At 40.3% G+C, this 23911-nt stretch overlaps 1 protein-coding gene across 2 annotated transcripts; it reads right to left on the bottom strand.

Moving 5' to 3' along the window:
• Positions 1-423: 423 nt before the first annotated feature.
• On the bottom strand, positions 424-23362 carry UBE2J1 (ubiquitin conjugating enzyme E2 J1). 2 transcript variants are annotated; one of them, XM_005552374.5, is made up of 8 exons: positions 23034-23362; positions 14290-14363; positions 12969-13100; positions 10790-10874; positions 10533-10638; positions 7699-7828; positions 5512-5631; positions 424-3360 (listed from the first exon to the last, which is right to left on the bottom strand). In XM_005552374.5, the coding sequence occupies exons 1-8, from the start codon at positions 23062-23064 to the stop codon at positions 3082-3084; spliced, it is 957 nt and encodes a 318-aa protein (XP_005552431.1). In that variant the 5' UTR covers positions 23065-23362; the 3' UTR covers positions 424-3081. The 2 variants fall into 2 exon arrangements, with proteins under 2 accessions (XP_005552431.1, XP_015304591.1); XM_015449105.4 differs by lacking the exon at positions 5512-5631.
• Positions 23363-23911: the final 549 nt, after the last annotated feature.

Raw genomic sequence — 23911 nt, 5'->3', positions numbered from 1 at the left:
CCAGCAAGCTGCCTTCAGGCACTTGTTTAACAAAGCACACCCTGCACAGCCCAAAATCCTTTAAACCTTGAGTCACCACAGCACATGTCTCTTGCAAGGACAAGGTTGGGGGTAGGGTCACAGATTAACAGCATCTCAAATACAGAACAAAATGGAGTCTCTTATGTCTACTTCTTTCCATATAGACACAGTAACAGTCTGATCCTTTCTTTCTTTTCCCCACAATGCTTTTCAGTATTTTGGCCTAGGTTTTTGTTCGAATGAGTCCAAATGCGTGAGGTTTACTTGTTTTCTGATTCTGATCTATAAAAATGGGTGGTCTCAAGAGACCAAAAAGTTTATTCATAGCCAAAAATGACAAAAGGAGTTCTTATTCTCCTGAAATAGGAAATTTTGTATTCCCATAGTCAAAACAGTAAACAATTTTTGAAATTAAAGTTGAGAACCTTGAAATTCATTTATTTCAGTAGAATAAAACAATAAGCAGCATGAAAACATAAAGTGCTACATAAAAGTCCCATATTACATAAATTTTGAAAAGTTCATTGGCTTAAACAGTTACAGGTGAAACAGATTACGTATTTTTTTCAAGCATGCTAGTTTAATTACCTTGATATCTCATCATGTGCTATGTTGGTCAAAGAAAATGTCATGAGTTGTCTAGATCTGAGGATTAAAGTAAGGAGGAGTCCTCAGCCTTTACTTACCAGAATATCCATCCAGTTTTAGCTGTATGCTGGAATTAAGGAGTTAAAGTAGGACTTTAAAGATAATAGTTTTATGAAGAGGCCTTTCAGTGGGGCTTGGACAAAAAGGGCCCCAAAGACCAATTTTGCTCATTAACCTCACGCTGGGGGTCAGATTGACAACTTAAGAGTTTTTAGGTAGCATATGTGAGGTAAAAGGGAAGAAGAAAATGGTGCCCCTTTCAGATGGTGCTTCAGGTGCTAAAAAATATCCCAACACAAACAAGCAGGTGGCTAGCTGACAGGTGAGGGAAGAGATGCAAGTCAGATAGCAAAGGATCTGCATGATGCAAAATCTTCTTGGCTTTTTATTTAACTTAGCAGTGAATGCAGCAGGATTGGCTTAAAGTATAGGTACACCCCATGGAAATGTGCAACAAGATCACATCGATCCAGAGGCTGGCTCAAGTTTGAGGGGAAATGGAGGGAAGACTGTTCCTAGCACACAATCTCAGCAGGGGTTGAGGTCGTGGGGATTTCTTTCTTCTCCTATGAAGCTACCTGGTTTTCCCAGCTGGGTCGGTGACTTCTTGCTAGGAGACCACTGAGCACTGAACCAAGGTTTCTAATATGTTTCAAATCAAGACTTTTAGAATGTATTTTCTTACGGCAATAAAGTTATAAAATGGTAACCTATGATTTTCCTCATATAATGAGATCTTCATAAAGTCCTTGAGCTTTTTAGACTTTAACAAATTCAGCTACAGATATAAAAAATAATATGTAAACACTTTTAAAACGAAAATTTATTAAAGTTTAAGACAATTCTGTATTATATAATAGTGTACAATATGTTCTTAGTTTAAATGTAGAAATAAAGGAAAGTTGTCTCTCAGATGAAAACAGAAATTATGTCTGACAGTTAATAGAACGAAAGTTCCATAAACAGGAGTAAAAATTAAATTTGCCTTTAAAATGATTTTTTAAATTATTTCTCTTGTCCATAATTTCACTTAGTTAAAACCACATAAGGACTTTATGAATACCCTCCCCTATACTATTCAAGATATACATATGGGCTAACTTTCGTGGGCTGATCTAGAACCTAAATACCATTTCCAATATTGTCTGACTTGTAAAAAACTTAACTTACAAATAACACTTTTGGAGCATAACCTATTTGAAAGCTTGGAACTACCTGTATTTAAAAATTAAGTCTTCATTAACAACACCCTCAAGAGTGCCCTCAGTGCTGCGAACTGAACATGCTGAAGGCAACGTTTTTCTGTGATTATATGGTCTCACCAGCCATTGTGATGATAATATTATCTACTTGTGGAGCTAGCTAGAACTAAGTTATATATTGATTTTTCCACTGAAAATTCCTTCCTGGGCTCTGACTAGGTGGACAATTCTAAGTAAAGGTTTTTCTAACTTCTATCAGTTACTTGGGCCCTGAGGTTTTCTATTAAAATAGTACACGAAATATTTCAATATTATGCATATTCCTGGAATAATTAAAATTTATACTGATTATAAAGCTAGGCATATAATACATCCCCAAAGACATACATTTCAAAGCAGAGCAAACATTCAAATCTTAAGAACCCCCCATTTAACTTCTGGAAGAAAATCAAGCATCTCCTGGCTTGGGCCCTTTCTTCCTTAAAACAAAAATCTATGGAAGACTGTTTTATTTCTTTTTAAACTTGTGGATATGGCAGCAGGGGGCAGGGAGCGGTGATGATAACAGCATATCAAAGTGGTTACAAAGTACTCCCTCTTCAAGTAGCATCCAGTGACAAAGATGTGATCTCATTTCCTCATAAATGTTTGACTGAAATAAAATTATTTTCACTGAAGAATGTTTAGGACACAAATAAAGTCACAGAATGAGCAATCCCTATAAACATCTCCTATAAATGACATTTTAAGGAAGCTACTTGAGGAGTTTTGCTTTCCCTTTTTAACTCTTCTATCCCTATACATTCTACATACGTAGAAACAGTGTACTCAATAAGTGGTATTGAGTAACTAGTAATACTCACTGGAACTTAAAACATCATCTTTTATCCAAAAATTTCAAAGAGCTATATAGGAAAGTATTACAAATTTACATAAAAAGAAGGTGAAGCATGAGAAAAAACAAGTTATTTCCCTGCAAAGCAGATCAAATAGTGAGACAAGGAACTTTGACTTCCGGTCCCTTTAAGCAGGACATAACTGCTAGACATAGTATGAATGTCTAGATATATTTATACTAAACTTATAAGGATCAAAAAAGGAATGAAGGGTAAATACAAAATAACTTTTTTGTAAACAATTCTTAGATTATACCCAATGCAGAATGTTTAATGAAGCAGTTGAGTCACAGCTCTTAAGTCACAAAACAATATTATAACTCAAAGTCAAATATGTATTCATTGGCCAGATATATTCGTCGGAATATAAGAGCTGCCAATGCCAAAGTCAGGATGACAATCAGTACAGCTGATCCGCCATGATCAGTGTGGGTGTCTCTTGGCTGGCGGCCCTGGATTCCATCTGGTGAAGTAGAAGACCTTCTCTGACTCTGCTGCTGGGCCCGGCGCTGTCGAGGGCTCATGGAGGTATTCTTAGCTACAGGTTGGGTAGGTTGATGAAAGGATGCTGCCGAGGAATTCTGGACTCCATACTAGGAAATTTTAAGAAACTTTGTTTGAAACTGGCAAATAAGTTTGTAAATATACTTGTTATCTATCCAAGAATACACAGAATCTCAGAGGACAACATATGACTAAAGGCAACACTACCAAGAATGATTGTTACTAATAATATATCCCTTGGGGGGCATCTACATTTAGGTTCAAAAAAAAGTCATAACTTAGGACAGCTTTTTGACCTTTTAATAGTTTTATTAATATATTTAGAAAAACAATCTCTTAAAACATTGACTGTAGATGATATTTTAACACATACACTTAATGAAAATATTTATATACATATAATGTTTTAATTTAATTAAAAATGTCAGATGCCTTTTGTCTCTATTTTTTTTAATCTTTTTTTTTTCTTTAAGAGATGGGATCTTGTTACATTGCCCAGGCTGGTCTTGAACTCCTGGGATCAAGCGATCCTCCTGCCTTGGCCTCCCAAAGTGCTGGGATTATAGGCGTGAACCAATGTGCCCAGCCTCAGATGCCTTTTGGATGGTATATCACTGACTAAAAATCAAGTGCCTTGATATTATAAAATTCTAAATTGTTTCCTATTTAAAACAATCATACAGCACTTTGGGAAGTTTAGGCAGGAGCCCAGGCATTTGAGACCAGTCTGGCCAACATAGTGAGACACTATCTCTACAGAAAAATTTTAAAACTTAGCCAGATGTGGTCATGCCCACCTGTGGTCCTAGTTACTTGGGAGGCTGAGGGAAGAGGATCACTTGAGCTCAGGAGGTTGAGGCTTCAGTGAGGTATGATCACACGCCTGCACTCCAGCCTGAGCAACAGAGCGAGACTCTCTCTTAAAAAAAAAAAAAAAAATCACATTCTTAGTTGTCCCTAGTGATACATATATATTTATATATATAAATGTTTCTATAATAACCTAGAATAACCAGCATGTGTGAGGGAGTTTTGCTTTTTAATAGAAAAAGAAATGGCTTATTCAGAACCTTGATTCCTGCCCTGGGAAAAGGAAAAAACCTGACAGACTGCAAAAACAAAACTGCCATCAATGTTTTTCCCATTTCTACATTTCCCATTGCTTTTTGATGCTAAAATATCTGCATCAAAAAGCAACAGATGGCCTGATATTATCTGCTGCATTTAAAGTTTTGGCAATCTCTTGCCTCTCAAGGCTAACAAAAAAAAAAAAAAAATCATAGCTTATCTGGGATTTGATGTATAACATCTCAATTAATTTATATTACACTTAATGTAAAATAACCACCCTTAGCCAAACCAGGTTTCAGTTACTTTCATAGTGATCAAATTATATAATCATACTCTGAGAGAGTTTATATGTATATAAAGTTTTAAATAATTAAAAACTTAACTTGCAATTGTAGACAATTTATTGCTTGTTGGTATTTTAACCAAAAATGGTCTCAATTAATGACCTATGTCTATGAACAAGAATTCTAAGTTTTATGTATTAAATCAAAATGAGAAATACTACTATAATAACATCGTTATTTGTACACTCTAATTTACTTAAACTTCTTGATTTACTTAATTGTATTCCTAGCATTTTTTAAAAGTACCAATCCTAAGATTCATTCATTCAGTCAACAAATAAACACTGACAATCTACTATATAGAAGGCACTAAGCCAGGCACTAGGGATACAGTGGAGAAGTTGAAAGAGACCCCTGATCTTCACAGAACTTACATTCTGCATGTAGCTGTTGGCTACTGTGTTGGACAGAGCAAGTCTAAAGCAAATTTTTGGCTCTAGGACTTTATTAAGTCAGTATCTTAATGCAGCTGAACAATCCTGCCAAAAATAGTGTCTATTCAGAAAGTGGCTAACATATGGATATTTTGTTTTATTCAGAGTCTAACACTATATTAAAATTAACTTTTCAGACAATCATAGAATTCTGGAGGGATAAGACAAAAATTATTTAATCCAGCCCCATTTAACAAAAAAAGAAAACTGAGGCCAGAAAGCATGAACAACTTGCTCAACATAATATAATTCATTAGAGGGACTGATGAGTTAGAATCCAGTTGTTAAGAGAACCAAATTTTTCAGATATTTGATCTAGTATCTTCTCCTCCTATTGCAAACAATGATAATGATAGAGACATACATATATATTGAAAGATAAGAGCCATACCGATGTACTGGCCGTAGCACCCTGGAATGTTGTAGGTATATCATCTTGTAAATCAGTTAGTGAAAAAGAGTGGTTTAAGTCTGACTCAGAAATAGTCTTTCCAGATGAATTGACTTCTGCCTATAAACAAGATAGGCCCAAGAGCAATGTTACAACAGGAAACATACACAATCTACAACCTGCTAAATCCCTTCTGTTGGATTTAATTGCTAGTTTAACATCTATTATCAGGCAGTTAAGCACTGAGCACTCTTGTGTCCAACACTGTACTAGGTATCATAGGAAGAAGCATGAACAACACCTGTTCTCAAGACGCCGTTACTTGATAAGGGACAAAACTAACACCCATGGTTCACAGTCCACAATGCTAAAAAGCTCTCAAAACTCAAGGTTTTCTTGGTAATTTTTAGGCAAAGCCTGATATGAGCTGATGTAAAGCTATGAATAGTCTTTATCCCACATTAGTGTAAACATTAATCCCACATTAATGTAATATTCTCAGATTTGCTGAGGAAATCCTAATGGATTTGATTATGAGGTGCTGCCCCAGATCGCATGGCAGGTTAGTTAATATATGGTATAGTAAGATCTTTTCTTAAGTCTGAAAAATTCTCATGTACAAAACACATTTGGTCCTGAGATTTTTCAGAAGCAATTTTAAGTGTAATAGGAATCCTCAAAAGGAAGAAAGTAAACATATTCTGAGCTCCTCCTCCTCCAGGCACTACAATAGAAGAGAAGGGAACTGGTCCTGGAAAGACAGACAGTCCATAGAGAAGTGGACAGGGAGGAGGAGAGAGCATGCTGCTTAATGCAGGTTGACATTTCTGTCTGTGAAGCTAATTAAATTCCAGGAGGATTAAATACTTAATACTTTATATATGTATGTATTTATTTATATTTTTTTGAGACAGAGTCTCGCTCTGTCACCAGGTGGGAGTGCAGTGGCACCATCTTGGCTCACTGCAACCTCTGCCTCCTGGGTTCAAGTGATTCTCCTGCCTTAGCCTCCCAAGTAGCTGGGATTACCGTCATGCACCACCACACCCAGCTAATTTTTTGTATTTTTAGTAGAGACGGGGTTTCACTGTGTTAGCCTGGATGGTCTCAATCTCCTGACCCTGTGATCTGCCTGCCTCGGCCTCCCAAAGTGCTGGGATTACAGGCGTGAGCCACCGCACCCAGCCAATATTTTCAATAATTAAATATTTAATACTCAAAGTATTAAAATACTATATAATCCTATGGTTGGGTAAAACATATACAGAAAAAAGGGATATATGGGAGGGATGCCAAATTAACAGTAGCTGTTTCTTGAGGGTGGGATTATGAATGTCATTTTCTTTTTCTTTCTTTTTCTTTTTTTGTTTTTTTGAGATGGAGTTTCACCCTTGTTGCCCAGGCTGGAGTGCAATGGCGTGATCTCGGCTCACTGCAACCTCTGCCTCCCAAGTTGAAGCAATTCTCCTGCCTCAGCCTCCCAAGTAGCTGGGATTACAGGCATGCACCATGACGTCCAGCTAATTTTGTATTTTTAGTAGAGATGGGGTTTCTCCATGTTGAGGCTGGTCTCGAACTCCTGTCCTCAGGTGATCCGCCCACCTCGGCCTCCCAAAGTGCTGGGATTACAGGGGTTAGCCACCATGCCCAGCCATCATTTTCTTCTTCTTATCTATATTTTCTGTAATAATAGCTAGAATTTATTAAGCACCAGGGACAGTTCTGAATGCAACCCATGTATTACATATATTAATTCAATCCTCACAATAATCCTATGATATAGGTACCATTATTATTTATAGATAAGAAAAAGGCACAAAGTGAGTGGTTAATTAATACGTCTGACATCATACTACTACTAAGCAACAGAGCTGGGATTTGAACCCCGGCATTGTATACCAGAGTTCAAGTTTTACTCACTCACTATGCTATAAAGCTTTCATGAATGTAGTTAGGAATTCTGTAATAAGAAAAAACTTCCATGCCAGTATTAAAACATTTCATGTACCCTATACATATATACACCTACTATGTAACCACACAAATTAAAAATAAAAAAATATGAAAAAAGAAAAACATTTGCAAATGTTATATTGTAATAGAACTGCATTGCTTTCCTTTCTATGCAGAATACAGCAGTAAACAAAAGGGCTACAAGATTAGAATTTATTTAAGAATTTATAGTACCTTAAAACTGATTTGCCTAGCCAGTTCTTTGGCTTCTTGGTCAGCTTGGCTCAAATCGCTTCCAGATTTTAAAGGCAACAGGACATCCTTCATGGCAGAGCCACATCCTTCACAACAGAAATCTTGTGATCTGGTAGAAAACAATTTTTTAAATGAAAATAAATCAAATAGTTAAATGTTTAATTTCCTCTTACTGAGACACTCAAATGCTGAATCATTAAACTTAAAAGAAAGGAACACTGGAAAATTCCATATCACATTTATCCACATGCTATGAATTAGACAATTAATGTAATAATTATAGTCCTGAGACAAGTAAATCTTAGGCTGGCTTTAAAAAAATCCAGGGCTCAGATCCTATTTTTTCCAATAACTATCTAAAGAAAAATAAGTTTTACATCTATACAATGAGAAAATTGTCTATTATACAGTCCTTGAGATCACATATAACAAAACTATTTTAAGGCTGTGAAAAAAAGTCCTTTAACAAGATCAAATTATGTTAGCAGAAATACATATAAAGCAGTAAAGAAACTAATTAAACATAGAATTTACAGATATTTCTAGAAAAAAAAAAACCCTCACAAATAGAGTATAACTTGAAAGACTTGGGAGAACTTGCAGAAATTCCAAAGACTTAATTTATTACTGATTATATATTAAGTAGAGACTCAGGATATGTCTGTTAACTAGACTATTTTCTAAAATATATTTCTCTTTCCATTTTTCCCTTTGTATTCCAGATATAGTCAAAACTTCCTTGACGTTTACAAGAGTCATATGAGGATATGAATTACTGAAAGTAAACATGCATCATATATAAAAATATATAGTTACATTGTTGAACTTCTTTTTAAAAAATTGTTTTTCATAGTACTTCTAGTTCTATTAATTAAAAAACCTTAGGTCTTAAAGAACATACTATTTAAAATTATGAAATATCATATAAACAAAATATATGTAAAAGTAGCAATAATTTAGTTTTTCTGTTTGTTTGTTTGAGACAGGGTCTCCTTGTTCTATCACCCAGGCTGGAGTGCAGTGGTGCAATCATGGCTTGCTGCAGCCTCAACCTCCCAGACTCCAATAATCCTCCCATCTCAGCCTCTTCAGCCTCCCAAATAGCTAGGAACACAGGTGTGTGCCACCACGCCCAACTAATTTTTTTTTTTTTGTAGAGACAGTGTCTCCCTATGTTGTACAGACTGGTCTGGAACTCCTAGGCTCAAGTGATCCTCCTGCCTCGGCTTCCCAAAGTGCTGGGATTACAAACATGAGCCACTGTGCCCAGCCTAATTTAGTATTTATTGATGAGTATTTCTTGTTTTTCCAGAAGTGGCACTGTTGTCCACACGCCTTTGAGAATTGGTTATATGCAAATTATTTGCTTCAAAATGTATTCACGTTTAACTGAGTCAGATGAAACTTAAGGAGAGTGTTTATTTTGAATTTATTAGTTTATCTACAGTGGTAGCACACTACCTTGGTTGAATAAAAAATCTCTTTGTTTTTTTTGAGACAAGGTCTCAACTCTGTCCCCCAGGCTTGAGTGCAGTGGCACAATCATGGCTCACTGCAGTCTCAACCTCCCCAGGTCAAGCAATCCTTCCACCTCAGTCTTCCAAGTAGCTGAGACGCCCAGCTAATTTTTGTATTTTCTTGTAGAGATGGGGTTTCACCATGTTACCCAGGCTGGTCTCAAACTCCTGAACTCAAGCAATCCACCTGTCTTGGCCTCCCAAAGTGCTGGGATTACAAGTGTCAGCCACCATACCCAGCCCAAAACAATTTTTTAAAAGGTTTCTATTGTAGACTGAGAATCTAGAATATATAGTGAGAAGCCGAGAAGAACAAGAACTCCAGTTTTGTTTTGTTTTTTTAATCTTGCACATGAAATCAAATGGATAAAATCATCTAAATTGAATGAAAACAAATACTATGTATTCAAAGTACATAGTGTAATCTATCAAGAGTTGTACAAATAAAGTACATCCCCAGAGTTTGGAAATAAGATTTAAAAAGAAAAGTTGCTTATAAGACCAAGAAGTCTACCAAATCTTCCAGATGCTAAAATCTAACTATTTGATTTAGCAAATATCTGCGGAGGGCCTACTCTGGGGTGTGCTAGGGTAAAATATGCCATAATTTAATTAGCATAATATGTCTGAAGGGTGGTAGGCAGCAGACTCCAGAGCAGAAAAATTATCAACATCAAAAATTAGGTATCAGCGCTACTCAAAGAGGGGCTACTCTGAACGGAAGGACTGATCTTGGTTATATAGACAAAAATACACCTGCACCTGAAAAAAACAGAGAAGGCAGCACTTCTCTGTTTGTGATTGCCCCTGGGCAATCACAACTTGATAGAGAAAATCTCTTTTGCTTTATTCCAGATCACTTATTAAGCACTTGCTATGAGCTAGATGCAAAGATGGATAAAGTGGATTCTCTCCCGGCCCTCAAGGGGTTTGTAATCTTGTGGAAAGCTACAAATAATTGCTCTGGTTCTTTTCCATCTGTAATTCCATATAAGTGGAAACAAATGACTGGTATTGTTTTCCAGGAGAATATATCTCCCACTGTATTAAAAAAAAAATAGTGAAATAGTATCAACGACTTTTTAAGACTAGATAGCATTAAATAAATTACTTAGATTCTGGTCACTCCAAGGAAATTATTACAACTGAATTTCTAAAAGAGCAAAACTGAGATAAGATCCTGTAGCTACAGTCGCTCAGAAAGTAAGTCACATAGTAAGAGGCAGGCCCTACCTCCTAATAGCCATTACCCTGAATACCATTCAGACCTCAACAAGAATGAAATGCAAAACTTACTTTTTGGCAAGTGCTCTTCTTTCCTCAGGAGTGTAATCTAGAGAACCTATGGCTCCCTCTCCTTTTGTTGGCATAAACCCAATGATGGCTAATAATGCTGTCCTTACTGAAATAAAAAAGTAAATATCAATCTAAATTGCTTTGTAAAAGCAACTGGGTTTATTCTGGAAAAAGAAAAAAAAGAGAGTATTATACTTCATAACTATGAATTGACTGAAGTTATAAGAGATTTATATTCACTATAAATTAACACTTACTACTCCACGAAGGCTGCCAAGTTTCAGGATGATGTCCTGAGATGCTCAAACAGATTTTCTTGCCCACTTCAAATCGTCCATTAGCCTGAGGAATAAACAATACATCTAGAAAATTAAATACATGTGTTTAATGTTTATACTTTCTAAGTAAAAATATACTATTTATATATAATAATTTTAGAAATTATCTTAAAAAGATTTTTTAAAAAAATGTAACCTCTAATGGGGCACAGATTTTTTTGTCCTTATAGACTCCAAAAATACTTGTTGGATGCTGAATAATAAAAGCTGTTGTTAGAAGGTGTTTTACAGCACCTTTTGAAACTGAGTTGCACAACTGAAATCTAAATAATTAACACATAAAGTTTTACTGGCCAGCGAAGTGGCTCACGCTTGTAATCTCAGCACTCTGGGAGGCTGAGGCGAGAGGATCACTTCAGGCCAGGAGTTCAAGACCAGTTTGAGCCACCTAGTGAGACACTGTCTACAGAAAAAGAAAAAAAAAAAAGAAAGAAAATTAGCCAGGAGTGGTGGCGTGTGCCTCTAGTCCTACCTACTTGGGAGGCTAAGACAGGAAGACTCCTTGAGCCCAGGAGTTCAAGGCCACAGTGAACCATGACTGCATTGCTGCATGCCAGCCTAGGTGACAGTGTGAGACCCTGTCCCCAAGAAAAGAAAAGAAAAAAAAAAAAAAAAAAGAAGAAGAGAGGAGTATCAGCTAATACTTGTTAAGCAGCTTCTATATGTCAGGTACTTTATGGTGTGATTACAATTACCAAACACAAAATTCCTTTTGACTGATGAGAAAACTGAATTTTAAAGACATTATGTAACCCACCCATAGTGTAATGGAAAGAGCACCAGTCAGAATCTAGGCCTACTGGCTCTTAAACAAATGCTCTCTCTGTTATACAAAATAGAGGTAAAAGTAGCATTAATTTGGTATTTATTGACGAATACCTGTTGTTTCACCATTTGCTACTCCATGTGGGTCAGATGTTTAACTTAGATAGAACAGGATGAAGACTGAGAAGAAGCAGTGAGATTTCTCAAACTAATCTCTGAGACTGGTGTAGTTTCATGTTTCAACAGGGCACTATGTGTGGAAGGTGGACTGCAGCAGGCTACACTAGAGAAAGGATGCCTTGGAGGTTACCAAAGAGAAAAATAGGCACAGCTTAAAGTGGTAACAGATACAGGGGAAGGTTTTTGTGTTTGTTTTTGCTTCTTTCAAGGTTAGGGGATAATTAAACATAGTTAAAATTAAAGGAAATGAGAGAAGAAAAGCATAACAATTGAAGAGGAATTAGATCAATAGTTTTCCTTGGCCAGGTATGATGGTGACTAGCACTTTGGGAGGCTGAGACGGGAGGATTGCCTGAGGCCAGTAGTTCAAGACCAATGAGACCATGTCTCTACCAAAAAGCTTTTTAATTAGCTGGGCACAGTGGCATGTGCCTATAGTCCCAGCTACTCAGGAGGCTGAGGTGGGAGGATTGCTTGAGCCCAGGAGTTTGAGGCTACAGTGAGCTATGTTGGGCCACTGCGCTCCAGCCTGGGCAACAGAGCAAGACCGTGTCTCTAAAAAAAAAATTTTTTTCCTTCACATGAAGAAAAGACATGTAAAGTTGGAGAGAAAGAGAGAAATTCTGAGATATAAATAGTAATAATAATGCTAACACTTATTGAATACTCTGTGTCAGACTCTATTCTAAGAGCTATACAATAAGATATTGATACTTTTCATCCCACATAAACTCAGTGAGGTAGGTATCATTATTCTCTTTGTAAAGATGAGAAAACTGAGGAAGAGAGTGTAAGAAAGGTGGGAAGTTGAAAGAGACAATGTGATTACAAGGCACAATAACATTAGCTAACCTTTAGTGAGTACTTATGAAGTGCCAGATGTGTATGCCCAGCGCTTTTCATATATTAATTCATTGAATCCTAACAACCATGATGTGACATTTATGCATTCAGTTGTATCATTTTTACTTCTCGGATGCATCAGCTTCCTAGGAATTATTTTGGAGGAAAAAAATTGTAGTCCCAGGGCCTGGACCCCAAAAGCAAAATTATACTGTTCTAATATTTCTTAATGAAAATGATTTGCTTACTATATTTTGCACCTACCAGGAAGAGTTAAGTCATGAGCATTCTAAAAATCCAAAATTCTTACCGTTAGGAGAATAATGCTTGGTGGTTTCATGGGATACTCTGGTGGCAGTACTATCCGCCCATGATAAACTCCTCCATCAAAATCGGAGTCTGGAGGCCCTCTAACCGTGAAGTGCCATTCAAAAAGGTTATCCTGAACAAAAACAATAATCCACAAGGAATTAATAATATTAAAAAGTTTGATCATTTTATCTCAATATCAGAAATATTACCAAGCAAGAAAAACTAAATGCTTTATATTATTGCTAGTATAGTTTCTAATGTATGAGATGTCTTGAGAATGTAAGTGATAAATTAAATTTATAAGTGAAAGCTACTTAATCTAGCTTTCATGTTCCATTGAGCTAAAATCTTTTATAATAAACACATTAAAAATTTCTGTTATATATTCATAGCTTACAGGTTTAAATTAGAAATTAATCCTTAAAAGAATAGCAAATTATTATAATTATATAATCAAAAAATTACTATGTTTGGGTTATTTTAACAAATCTTTAAAAATTAATCCTTATAGATACCTAAGAGCTTATTTATAAAATGGTAATATTAATATATTTAATGTCATCTTACAGTTAATATGTACTTTTCAGTATACAAAATACTTGCACTTAAGTTATATTTTTATTCCCACTGTTACCATGAAAACCTGCCTGAGTATATTTAAATGCCCTCCTTTTACAATGAGAAGACTGAGAGAGGTAGAGATGCTTGTACAAAAAGCCTTGAGTAGCTACGGAGACCCATCAAGAGGCTTCCAAACTGTAAAGTATCTTTCCACCTTCCCTCCCTCAGACTCAAGATCTAACCTCGGCTGGGTGCAGTGGCTCACACCTGTAATCCCAGCACTAGCACTCTGGGAAGCCAAGGTGGGCAGATCACGAGGTCAGGAGTTCCAGACCAGCCTGATCAACATGGTGAAACCCCGTCTCTACTAAAAACACAAAAATTACCCGGGCGTGGTGGCATGCGCCTGTAATCCCAGCTACTCAGGAGGCTGAGGCAGGAGAATTGCTTGAACCCGGAAGGCGGAGGTTGCAGTGGACCGAAGTCACGTCACTGCACTCCAGTCTGGGCAACAGAGAGAGACTCCATATGCAAAAAAAAAAAAGATCTAACCTCAACTTAGCATCTGAGACCCATTTTATAAAGACCACAAAATCTGTTTCTTCTAAAGTGGCTAATGAAATATTCAGGAATATGGTGAATAAAATGTCAAACTACATCACACACATCTGTAATGACTCAAAGCAATGAAAAGCAATTTTAAAGAATTTGTTTTAAATGTTAAAATCCATATGAAGAACATGGAGATAGAAACTAACCTCTAAAGGTTGCGCATGGTAATGATCTGTTGGATCTTTCAATTCTGCCGCTTCTTTCATTAAACGCTTAACAGCTAAAATAAAATTCATAAAATAGAGATATTTAAAATATACTTTTCTGAATGATTAACACAGACTTACAAGCCTAATGAAAAATGTGTAGAGAACTAGTGCAAATGAGCATATGGCAAAGGTTTAATTATAAGATGATGGGAATAAATAGAGGGGGAGAGGAAGGAAATAGTTGCTAGGCATTAACACTTTAAAGAGTTACATATTAAATATATAGTGAAGACACTATTTTTATTTAATAAGTACTTATACATACTTCCTATACGGTGGTATTTGTTGAAGTGCTTTTACAGACATTAATAACTCATTTAACCCTTAATACAACATTACTAGATAGGTATTATTTTTATCCCTATTTTCCAGATGAAGAAGCCGAGACACGGAGAGATTATATAACTTGTTCAAGGTCACACAGTAATGACAGAGATGGGATTCCAACACAGGCAGTTTGGCTCTACCCTGTTACAATATCTTTATTAACAAAAAATGTATCATCTGGATCTCATGCTCGGTGAACAGGAAACACCCCTATATCCTCCACCTCTTGGGACTTTCCATCCACTATCTTGCATTAAATTAACGGACTCTCCCCTGAATTCACTGACTCTCCATAGCCCTGATGAAATTCCTTCTTGAAATGATTCTTCAGCTTCACTAAAACCTCCAGTCCACTGACCCCACAACTTTCTTCACCCCTCCTATACTTATATTTATTTTCCTCTTTATTCACACCCTTGGCTCTCAGGAGTCCCTCTTTCATGCTCCCTTAATAAAATCCAACCGTGCCTGACCCAACCCAACCATCTTATTTGGTGTCTACACCCAAACAGCTGAGCATTACTGAAAGGAGGAAAAAAAGTCAGAGAGGCTGGTGCAGTAATGCCATTACGAGTCATTACCAACAACCTCTACTGGGATACAATGCCACCTACTGTCCCCACATTTCTCTAGTAAGCCTTCAGCCTACTCTTTCCACCTAGCACTCCAAGATTATTTTCCTCTGTTTCAGTTAATGGCAGCCAGCTTTTTATCTCCCTGATGAATGACTGCTAGCAGGAGCTGCTCAGATGCCTATCACAATCTACAATCCTATCTGTATCTGCACCCTTTGTCCTCTATTGGCTCTCAAAATTCAATCCTTTGATATGCGCTCTGGATCCTAACCCCTCTCATCTCAAGCTTCTGGTGCTAAAACATGTCAGGATACTTCAGTAGGATGGCTGAGCCAGGGAAAAGGCTTCTCAAAACTGTGTTTGCAACCACTGTTACAGTTCAAAAGAGAGGTGTGCACCAGATGCTGGGAGGACAGGCTGGGCATCTAACTTTAGAGCAGATGGAAAAGAAAAGGAGTCAGGTACTGACATGTGGGGAAAAAAAAAAAAAAAACAGTAGAAACTACCCAGGTAGATACGAATAGGAAGAGGTAATAATAAAAGTAAAATGTGTAGAGGCACAGGTTGGAATGGTATGGGGAGAGAGATTAACTGAGAAGCAACCCCTACACGTATACAACCACAACGGTTTGGTATGTATCAGGACTTTTGCATAAAATTTCATTTGAGGCCAGGCGCAGTGGCTCACACCTGTAATCCTAGCACTTTGGGAGGCCGAGGCAAGTGGATCACCTCAGGTCAAGAGTTCGAGATCAGCCTGGCCAACATGGTGAAACCCTGTCTACACTAAAAATACAAAAATTAGCCAGGCATGGTGGCAGGCGCCTGTAATCCCAGCTACTCGGGAGGCTGAGGCAGGAGAATCGTTTGAACCCAGGAGGCGGAGGTTGCAGTGAGCCGAGATCGTGCCATTGCACTCCAGCCTGGGCTTTAGAGACAGACTCTATCTAAAAAATAAATAAATAAATAAATAAATAAATAAATAAGGCTGGGCGCAGTGGCTCACGCCTGTAATCCCAGCACTTTGGGAGGCCGAGGCAGGTGGATCAACTGAGGTCAGGAGTTTGAAAGCAGCCTGACCAACGTGGTGAAACCCCATCTCTACTAAAAATACAAAATTAGCCGGGCGTGATGGCGCATGCCTGTAATCCCAGCCACTAGGGAGGCTGAGGCAGGAGAATCGCTTGAACCAGGGAGGTGGAGGTTGCAGTGAGCCGAGACTGTGCCACTAGATTCCAGCCTGAGCAACAAAAGAGCAAAACTCTGTCTCAAAAACAAAACAAAACAAAACCCTCCAGGCTGGAGGGCAGTGGTATGAACACGGCTCACTCACTGAAGCCTCAACCTCCCAAGCTCATGCGGTCCTCCCACCTTGCTCTCCCCAGTAGCTGAGGCCACAGGCATGCACCACCATGCCTGGCTAGAGCGGGGATCCCACTATCTTGCCCAGGCTGGTCTCAAGCAATCCTCCTACCTCAGCCTTCCAAAGTGCTGAGATTACAGGCGTGAATCACCATGCCTGGCCAAAAAAAAGTTAAGTTACTATCCTACTTCATAATTATTAATATTCTTTTCCATTTCTTACTCTGAACTAAGTCCCTATATGCAGAGACTTTGTTCACTGGAACATCAACTATTTATTGAGTTCCTACTAGGTACTAGATGCTACAGCTTCATGCATCAAGAAAATATGGCTTTGGTCACTACAGACTTACGGCTGGGAGGTGCAGTCAAAACAAAACAGCATGATAAATGCTATATTTGAAACATGTACATACTGAGACACCCTCTCCCTCCAAGTCTAGAGACTGGGCTTTGGTCAATTCCTTGAACACACTTTACCTCCCCCCCACTCTTGGCCTTTCTATACAGCTTTCCTCAGGGCCCAGGCTGCTCCGGCCCCATCCTCCACCTCACCATCTAGTCTGGCTACCCTAGACCTTTAAGTAACTTATCAGGAACGTCTCTATGACACCTTCCCTTGTCGCCACCACCCCCACCCCACCAACAGTGCTTGGAGATTCCAATTTGGGCAGATCAAAATCCCTGAGGCGTCCTAGGGAGGGGTGGAGACTAGGAATGCTCTCTGAATTAGTCTGATTAGATTTAGAAACCACTGCCCTAGAGACCAGGTTGAGTCTCCTTGCTCTATGCCATCATAACACTGTATTTTTCCTCTTATGAAGTTCGTCTCACTTGTAATTACTTTTTTAATATCCGTTTTTCCTGCTAAGCAATAGTAATGACAGTGTAGCAGTAGTCTCCTCAGGGCTTAGCACATGGTAAGCACTCAAATGTTAGTTGAATTATATTTTACTATCTTCTCTCAACATAGCTCTAAGAATCCAAGTAAAGGCAATGATTTTTCAACTTAATAAAACAAAATCCTTCATTCAAAGAAAGCTTAATGAGAACCCCACAGGTGAAACAAAAACCCCAGGGCCGCTTTGGTTGCAGAGGCCAGTGGAAGGACCTGCAGGCTATCTACTCCCCATCCTTCCATTTCACTCCTGAAGGGATCCATGGAACAAGGATGGAAAACCCTGCTTTCAAGCCACATAAACCTATCATTCCTTTAAGTTAATATTATTAGATAGAAATACAATTACGGAAGCTGTTATGAAGTTAATTAGTTTGGAGATGCCAAAAAGATTGTTTTTCCTTCATTCCTCATCAACTGGCTGAACTCAATAATGATTAAGCTGAAGTCAGATTTTATGTCATTCTATACCCTTATCACATTTTCTCTGCCTCTCCCCTACTCAGCTCACCTAAACAGGAAAGAAGAAGATAAACACTCAAAAGTTGTACTTGGATATTATGAGAGATGTATAAAGGGTCAGAATTGTTATAAGAATGTATCTGTACCAATCCTGTAAAGGAACAATCATTAACGATCATTGGTTCAACAACTAAACAGCTGATTTTATTAGTTCCTAAGTCACTCAAGCACATATCATGTAAGAGCTAAGGGCATGTAGCCAAGAGGTGAGATTAGTCTCGTTTCCATAATCTATTTTTTCCAAAAATAACATATATTATGAATGCTTCAGTGAAAAGAAACAGGGACTCGATTTAGAGCTGCATTAAAATTCTGACTCTGACATTTTGTAGCTCTAAGTCCTTGAACAAGTCACTTGATCTGATTGTGGCTCGATGTTTAATCTGTCAATTAAGAGTCAATAATTTCTCCACAAAATTCTCCTTTCCTTTTCAGCCCTCTTTCTTGCCCAGGCCCTGACTCATTAAGGTTGAAAATGGACTGGCATATAAGGCCTTCTCAATGATTCTTCCTAACTCAAAACCATGCCTCAGCAGATGTCGCTGGCCTTATGGTATGGCTCCCTGGCTCCTGAGGAGAAATACCAGTGTTAGGAAACAGTCGCGGTTCAGAATGCTGCCTGGCAACCGGGCTACAGCATAGTCTGCCCCTCCTGATACTTCATCTCTCGCTTCTACACGGCTAGAGAGGAAACTTTTTTATTCCAGCTCCTCTCCTACCTCTTGGAAAGGTTGTTCCATGGAATCCTTTCTCTGTGGTGAGATAAGATGTGCCAGGAAACGAGGGGGTGGCCCCTGGATGCCTGCTCTTGTTCTTCCTTCTTATAGAGGCCACATGGGCACTCTGGAGCTATGCTCTAGGTGCTGTGGGCCTAGGCATTAGCATTCTTCACACACCGGGGCTAGCTCACTAGGCTCACATTGGGGTTTGTATCCCGCTGACAATAAAGGGATCTTCTACAGGCCACTGTGTCCCATATATGGATTTCTCTTGAAAAGCAATTGATATTATCAATTCCCAAAGCATGAATGAAATTCAGGAGACACGTATATTAAGGAAGGCATGCTCCCTAACTGCCTCTTCCTGCTCCCATAATGAACGTACTTAAGTAAATGCCTACAGAGTGATGTTTCTGCCCAGGAGGACCCTGCAAAGGTATCAGTTCAACAAACATTTAAAGAATGTCCGAGTGTTGGAGATAAAAGAATGACCAAGACCTGCTTCTTGTCTTCCATAACACTGAGTAGAGAAAGACATGAAGATAATTACAACACAAGTGGTAATATTGACCAAGTATTTATGTACAAGTATATGTAGGAACTACTTTAGTCTGCCTAGGGGAGCTAGACAAGGCTGAACCTTAAAGCTTGAAGAACTATAGGAATTTCAGATGGATTTAAAGGAAGGCATTCTAAGCAGAGGTTCCAATGGGAACCAAAGCATGTAAGTGAGAAAAGCTACTCCAGCTGGAGAGTCATTCAGGCAAAATGGATAGGTAAAAATGCAGGCCTGGTGCAGTGGCTCTCACCTGTAATCTCACCAATTTGGGGAGCCAAGGTAGAGGGAACACTTGAGCTCAGGCGTTTGAGACCAGCCTGGGCAACATGGTGAAACCCTCCTCTCTACAAAAAATATAAAAATTAGCTGGGCGTGGTGGCACACACCTGTGGTCCCCATTACTCGGGAGGCAGAGGTGGGAGAATCGCTTGAGCCCAGGAGGTTGAGGCTGTAGTGAGCTGTGATGGCACCACTGCACTCCAGGCTGGGAGACCCTGTCTCCAAAAAAAAAAAAAGAAAATGCAAAAGAGCATAAGAATGTGGACAATGAGGCTGGTGAGGAAGGCCAGGGTCAATCATTAGGCCAAGCTAAGCAGTTTACTTTGAACTTTATCGACAGCTATCAGAAAGCTACTGAAAATTTTTCAATTTGAGGGGTAATCATTTTTTGTTTTAATTGATCTGGTGACAACAGTGACTGATTAGACATATGTGTTTGTGTGTGTGTGTTGAGTTGTGTGTTTCAGGGCAGGGATGGAGCAAGGAAGCCGACCAAGAAATAAAAAATGACTCCCATAGGTGCCTGAGTGCTGTCTATCCATGGGATATGAAATATTAGGGTAAACTGCAAGTTTAGGGGAGGAGAGGAAAACTATGATTTTCGTCTTTATACTTGTAAAGATTTTTTTTGCTTTATGGGAAATAAAGATGAAGACGTTGAGTCACCATAAGTTCTGTGTATCTATAGCTTAGGAAAAGGGTCTGAGTTGGACATGAAACCTTGAGTGGATTAGTGTGAAGGTGCAGTTGACACCAATGGCATGCACAGGTTACTCTTAGACTTCTGGTGGAGGCAGTGGGTACTTTTGCACCAGTCTCTTATACTCCTATCACCTGCTGCACATGTCAATGGCCCCCGATGAAGAAGCTGCCAAAAGAGGTGCTATATACACATCTACTCACTTTGTACTATAGGACTCTACTTCCTTGGCCAGAGCGGACCCAAACATGGGTCAAGTAAATTGATCCATAGACAACTACTGACAGGTTAGTCAGAGGCTTTGAGGTGATCCTACACAACAGCTCTACCCACAATCACAAGTCCATTCCAAAAAACACCATAAAGGAAAAAGTTTCCCCACCTATGAAATGAACAAATTTACTATATCCACATGCTACTACACTGGCCCTTAACCAACTATCTGTATTGTCTTCACTTCATCTTTCCACTCATACATCAAAGACAATCCCACATCAGATAAAGAGTAAAAGATTATGTCTCTCCCGTTGTGTGGTTGTTTTTTGTTTGTCTGGTTGGTTGGTGTTTTACGTGTGTGTGCACCCTGCCGTACGCAGGAAATTGGAGTTTTCAGTTGCTCCCCTTCACACAGGCATTACTCTAAAAATAACACAGGACTGAGAATAAAGCAAAGGAAGGAAGTATTTTCACGATGCCTCCCAGCATTTTCAGTAAGTCCCATATCTCACCTAATTCAACTTCTCCATGAACTCCAAATAATTCACACATTAACAAAAATAGAGTTTTAAGAAGCACTGTTTTTTTTTTTAGAACCGCAACACTATCTTTGAGGAAATGAAACCAAAAAAAGGAAGCAATTTATGACACAGTTAGAAGCATGTCAACCAAAGCTCAACCAGCTGACAATAGTTGACATACTTTGGAAATGTACAAAATTCTGAAGAATTTTAAAAACATCATCATAGTATTAAGTCTAACCTATCAAAATTGAGCGATGTTTTCTGACAACAATCTCTTGGGTTCCACCAGTTCTCCATTCCAAACTGCACTACTACTCACATGTGCATTATTCTCTGGACCTTTCACTGAGCACCTCTGCTGTCCTAAGGAACCATGTGACCAGGAAGCCATCATACATTTTTACCCAAACAGTTCTAGTTAAATCTACCACAATGTAAAGAATTCAATCATTTTACCATCTACCTTAAAAATTAAGCTTTTCTTTCCCTCTTTCTCTTTGGTCTTTTCTTCCTCCCTCCCCACCCCGGGGTTCTTTTTGTTTTTTGTTTTTGTTTTTGTTTTTTTAGATGGAGTCTCGCTCTGTTGCCCACACTGGAGTGCAGTGGCGCGATATTGGCTCACTGCAACCTCAGCCTCCACGGGTCAAGCCATCCTCCTGCCTCAGCCTCCCGAGTGGCTGGAACTACAGAAGTGCGCCAACACCATGCCCAGCTAATTTTTGTGTTTTTAGTAGAGACGGGCTTTCGCCATGTTGGCCAGGCTGCTCTCCACCTCCTGGGCTCAGGCCTCCCAAAGTGCTGGGATTACAGGCATGTGCCACCGTGCCAGGTCTTCATCAGATTTTTTTGAGGAGTCAGTGGCCCCTAAAATATTATGACCAATTCTACACACTTGGTCACCTAAGGACATTTCTGAGCTTGACAGCACTCAGGTTAACAAAGCTCCCTCCAATCAATATCCTCAGGCTTTTCTGGGGTTTTTGCATATTCTGAAACCATACAAAAAACCCAAAGATTCACAATGTCAACTCTTTCCATAAGGATGCTAGTCTTGCTAATTCCTACTGAGAAACAGCTTTTTTTGGAAGGAAATGTTAAGCAACGCAAAAGTTAGTGAAATCACTAATACCCTAGAGTTTATCATGCAGAGTTAACTGTAGAGTTTCTTCCCCCTGACAAAATGTATCAAGGTACAGATAGAAAAAATACCATTTAGAGGATCCAATGATTTATTTCAAGCCTGTTTCATTAAGCTGAGAAAGCTAGTTGCTTATCTTTATAATGCACCAGAAAGTAAAGGTTAGTATTGCTGGGACTGCTTGTGTAAATAAAGCAGGATCATTAAATGCAGGAAAGGAATCCTACGACTGAAGACAGATATGTTTCATATTAGCCAGTCTGGCAAAAATCAAGGTTAGCTCTCAAGAACAGGGCTCAACTAGGTGTTTTTTTTTGTTGTTGTTTTGTTTTTGTTTTGTTTTGCTTTAGCTCTACAGTTAACTGGTTTAGTTACAGAACACTTCCTTTATGTCTGTAATTGCATTCGCCCAAGTGCTGCAAATAGGATGTTTAAACGACTAACTCCTCAAATGTGAGTAAATCAGCCGGCTAATAGTCCACTGACAGCGACGGGGAGGGAATTAACGACGGTGTTCAGGATGCAGGTACAGCGAGGGGGTTGCTGACTATCGCCCACCCACATCACCTTTACACCTGTTCTCAGGGATGAGTTTCTGACCCAGCTCTACGGGACCGGGCGAAGACGAGAAAAGGGGGAGGCTGGGTGCTGCGGACGCTGGCCGGCCGGGGGATTGGCAGCGGGCGTCCACCCGGCCACCCCGCCCTGCGGCCTGCACTTCCCGGGCAGGCGGCGGTCTCGCGTAGAGCGCGAAACCAGGAGCTGAGCCGCGAGTGGCGCCAGACGTGAGGGGACCGCGGCGACCGCCCCGGGGTCCAGGGTCACTCCGCACTCCTAGCCCAGGGGCCCCAGCCCTGCTCACCCGGACTCTTCAGGTTGTAGCGGGTCTCCATGGCGGGTCGCTGGCCTGGCTCCGGCCTCCCGGGCAGCTGCCACCTCCTCTCCACGCGGCCGCTGCCCAGGTCTCAGCGCGGCTCGGGCGGACGGGGCCTGGCCGAGGAGCCTTGGCAAATGCCGCCCAGTCCAGCCCGGACTGCGGGCGGGTGGCAAGGCTGAGTGCTGGCGAGGCGCTGGCTTCGCGATGGCGCCGCCTCCTCCGCTGCGCCCCCGCCTCCCTGAGTGCCTGGCAGGCACCGGCGCCGGCCGGGGCGTCGCTGAACCCGGCGCCCGGGCTGGAGGTCAGCCTCCTCCGGTAGCCGCAGGCCCAGCCCCGTCGCGGCCGCCCGGCTTGCGTCACCCGCCCTCGTCCGGGATTTGTGAAGTTGCCCTGACGTGGCAGTAGCTTCGTGGCGGTCGGTCCCTACCCAGCCGCCGCCGGCCCCGCGAAGCCGGCTTGGGGAGCTGCAGGAGCGAGCGGCGTCCTAGTCCTCTCGTTCCGGCCCCCGGAAACCGGCCTTCCGCCGGACCCTCTGGGGTCCGTCCCCAGGCGCTGGCGGGTTTCACCGAGGAACCGCGCGGCGCGAAGCGGCTCCGGCCCTACCCGCTGTAGGCGAAGTCTGGGATCCCCGGGCCCTGGAGAGCTCAGAGAGGGCGCCGGGCTCCGGCTGCAAAGCTGTCCGCATCCGGCTGCCCGCGCGCGGTCCCGCGGGGTCTGGGAAGGGCTTTGTTTTTAGATCCAGTCCCTGTTGCGGGGGGCGGGAGTTAAGTGAGGAGGGGGAAAGCCAGTGATAAGGGAATGGAATAGGAATTTTTTTTTTTTTTTTTTTGAGACGGTGTCACCGCTCTGTCGCCCAGGCTGGG

The sequence above is a fragment of the Macaca fascicularis genome, chromosome 4 (assembly GCF_037993035.2).
Source record: "Macaca fascicularis isolate 582-1 chromosome 4, T2T-MFA8v1.1".
Taxonomy (NCBI): Eukaryota; Metazoa; Chordata; class Mammalia; order Primates; family Cercopithecidae; genus Macaca; species Macaca fascicularis.
Note: the sequence above shows the minus strand (reverse complement) of the source record. Positions and strands in the feature narration are given on the sequence as shown.